The sequence below is a fragment of the Hydra vulgaris genome, chromosome 07, assembly GCF_038396675.1.
Source record: "Hydra vulgaris chromosome 07, alternate assembly HydraT2T_AEP".
Classification (NCBI taxonomy): domain Eukaryota; kingdom Metazoa; phylum Cnidaria; class Hydrozoa; order Anthoathecata; family Hydridae; genus Hydra; species Hydra vulgaris.
The window spans coordinates 5,939,123-5,942,500 of record NC_088926.1 but is presented as its reverse complement, the minus strand read 5'-3'; the positions used below and the strand labels follow the sequence as shown (position 1 = coordinate 5,942,500).

Sequence of the window (3,378 nt, the reverse complement as noted above, 5' to 3'; positions counted from 1 at the left end):
CTTTAATTTTCTTAAACAACAAATCAATTGTCTCATCCAATTTTTTAATTTCTTCTTTCTTCTCTTACTTTCCTTCCAGAATAACTATAGCTTCGATAGTATATGTACGATTTTTTGCATCACTAGCAGCTTTCACAAGAAGTGCTTCTGAATCGCTTCATAGTGCTTTTTCTACTTTTTCCAGAATAATCTTTTTAGATTGTTAGTCTTTTATGTCTTTAGCAATTAAGTCACTTATATCTGATTTTATAAATAGTTTTTTGGAGTGAAATCCAACTTGCACAAGCTGTTAGCTTACATTGATTTAAAACATCAGCTTAAATGAATTTTGAAGCTAACTCTTTCAAAAGTTGATAAAGGTTGTCATACAAAAATGGTATCATAGGTTAAGAATTCTGATAAATGGTTAAAAAACGCGGTAGTGGTAGAGCGCTCGCAACATAAGCGAGAAGTTTCGAGTTCGATCCCCACCACACCCCTCAACTTGTTCCTCCGCGCAGCAGCCTTGTTCACTGAGGTTCATGTTTCGGAGTTATAGAGTTGAGAGAGGGTTGTAACCATAAAAAGTAGCCTCCTTGACTGAACTGGCCCTCTCGGCTTTGGGGAGGTAAATAATTAAAAAAAAAAAAAGTGTTGCACACTATTTGCTACGTGAGCAAAGAAATGGAATTTAGCCAAAATTAAAGGATCCTTATAGCAGATAAAACAATTTGGTAACTCTTGCACAAAAGCTGCTTTTTCATGGGTAGAGATTCACAAAACATGCATATTTTACAAATGTTCTTCTAAATACTAATAGCTCTTAGGGCCACGTTTTCATCCTCAATCCATCATGTACCACAGAAAGTAAAAGGAAAGTGATTACTTCCAGTCACTTTAAAAAAGTCAGCACATCTGGCAGGAGAATCATGAAGAATTTTATAAAGAGCTTTCAAAGTTTTTTCAACACCCCATTCTAATTAGTTTTCCCCAGTTTTTAATGACGGATGAATTGAACAAAGACCACAAGATTAAAAAAATTTAAATTTAGTTTTGAAGGAATGTATAATAGTAAAACATTGAACGTGAAATTTAGTTTTAAATAAATGTAAAATAGTTTTGCAATTTTTATTTAAGACTTTTTCTAATCATCTGCCAACTAATTGATTAAGTAAAATAAAAGTCTCTATCATAGACTATTATTATATCTCCATCATATTATATTATATATATATGACTATTATAAGCGAAAATTATAAATAATTCAAAACTTTTTTCTCTTCTAAAAAGGGAGAAGTGTTTTGTTTAAGGGAACTTTTTTCACAAACATATTATTTGTTTCTTATTAATTCAATATCGTGTAAAGTTCTTTTGACATAATATGTTTTAGAACATAAATTTACAAATATCTAATTGGTAACTGATGAAAGCTATCTATAAGTTGTATATAATCTTTATTAAAAATAATACATTAAATACGTAAAAATTAAAATAAATAAATAAATTGAGATAACAAAACAAAAGATTATGTTAAGTATAAGATTGTTTTACAAAATAAATAATAAGGAAATATAATCTTTTTCAAACACCGAATTTAGATTCAATTAATAATTTTTATCAAAATAGTTTAAATAATTTTTAGCGAGGTTTAAAATTAAATTTAATTACAATCAGATACTTTAAAAAACTTTCAAAATTTAAATAGTTTTTAGGCACCTGTAACATATATAATCTTATTAATTACAAAACATTAAAAACAAAGGCTTTTAAAGGGCTTTATCTGAAAGTATAAAACTGAATGTTATCAATAGTTTACAATATTACTTTTATTAATGCAAATTATTTCTATTTTACACTTAGCCCTACAATGAAAAATGACTAGAATATGGAAGAAACTGCTGAATGTGAAAATTTTTATAAAAAAAAGCAACAGGCAACTCAAAAAATTGGCAGAAGACCTGGCAGTTGCCCTAAACATAATTTCACTTTTAAAAAATTATAAATTTATTATTAATAATAAACAAATTAATTATTAATAATAAATTAATAAAAAAATCTATTCTAAAAACCTAATAATATTATTCAACAGCCAGGTTTTGGGTTAAATACATACATGTACTTTATTAAATGTATTTGACCTTAACCCTGTTGATTGCAAATTAAAAACAACTTTGATAACCCTACAATTAAGCGGTGTAAAATAATTTTATTTTTGTGCTCTTATTTGTAGAGACTTTTTATAAGTATATTAACAATTTTAAAATTCATTATCTTCAAATTGCATAATATTACTTAAAATAGCAACCCACATATCTTTTATTTATTAAAAAATATGCCCTCAGCATTAAAGAGAAATAAGTATTTAAATTTTATTATTATAGCAAAAACTTAAAATTAAAATAAAAAATTAAAAAACTTAAAAAGGTTTTTTAAGTTAAAAACTTTTAACTTAAAACTTAAACTTTTAACTTAAACTTAAAACTTAAACTTTTATAACTTAAAAAGTCATTTCTTTTTTCTAATTGTTTTATTATTTTTATTAGTAAATTTATCTTTTTTGTTGTTGTTGTTAAATATTCAATCTTTTTCATTTTTATTTAAAGAAAGATGTCTGCATTTAATTTAAATTAGGTGTATTAGGAAACTCTTAGTTATTGTGCTACTTTTAATTAAAAAAATTTCATTAAACCTTGTTCGACCTAAGATTAACTTTAGAAACTTTTTAAATAATAAGTTCTTGCTAAAGATTTGATACCAATAATATCAACCTACACTTAATACTCAACATATAAATGATATTAGATTTTCATTTCAAAAAACAATAGTTTTCCAATATTATATTTTATTTGAAGCATTAAAGTTAAATAAAATAAATTTAGCATTTCCAAAAAATTATTTTACTGTGTTTACAAAAAAAAAAAATTTTTTCTTTTTACCCAAACATTTAAAGAAGCTTTAAAATTGTATTGGGCAACAGATGAAGCGGTATCAATTATTCGAATAATATCTTGATCATGTTTTTTTAGTGCAGAAAAATTTATTTCCATTTCAGCTTTCGATGTTTCAGCCATTTTTGTATATTTTTAATTTTTTTTATTTATCCGTTGGTATCCGTTGATATTGTTTTAATTAAGTTTGTGTTTGATTAAGACCGAAATAGTCTGGACGCTACGGGTAATTTTTTCTTGGAAATGAAGTGTACATTACAATAACTACTTAAATAGTTTAAGGTTTATATCTTGAATGAGAAAATCTTTACGTGCCTTTCTGAAAGTGCTTAAAGAGTCAAATTTGGGCCCTTATTTGGTACTGATGACGTCATGCTGATATATATTTTTTTAAATCAAACTAAAAAATACATATTTACGTGAAACGTTGGATAACCTCTTGAGAAAACCT

At 25.5% G+C, this 3,378-nt stretch overlaps 1 protein-coding gene across 1 annotated transcript in view; it reads right to left on the bottom strand.

The window, feature by feature from the left end:
* The window catches only part of LOC100205078 (mRNA-decapping enzyme 1A), a 51,434-nt gene extending 48,322 nt beyond the window's left edge, over nucleotides 1–3,112 (bottom strand). Inside the window, exon 1 of the mRNA XM_065800876.1 lies at nucleotides 2,916–3,112. Within this exon, the coding sequence (XP_065656948.1) occupies nucleotides 2,916–3,050 (135 nt within the window). The 5' untranslated portion in view covers nucleotides 3,051–3,112. The remainder of the gene's footprint in view (nucleotides 1–2,915) is intronic.
* Between the last annotated feature and the right edge of the window lie 266 nt (nucleotides 3,113–3,378).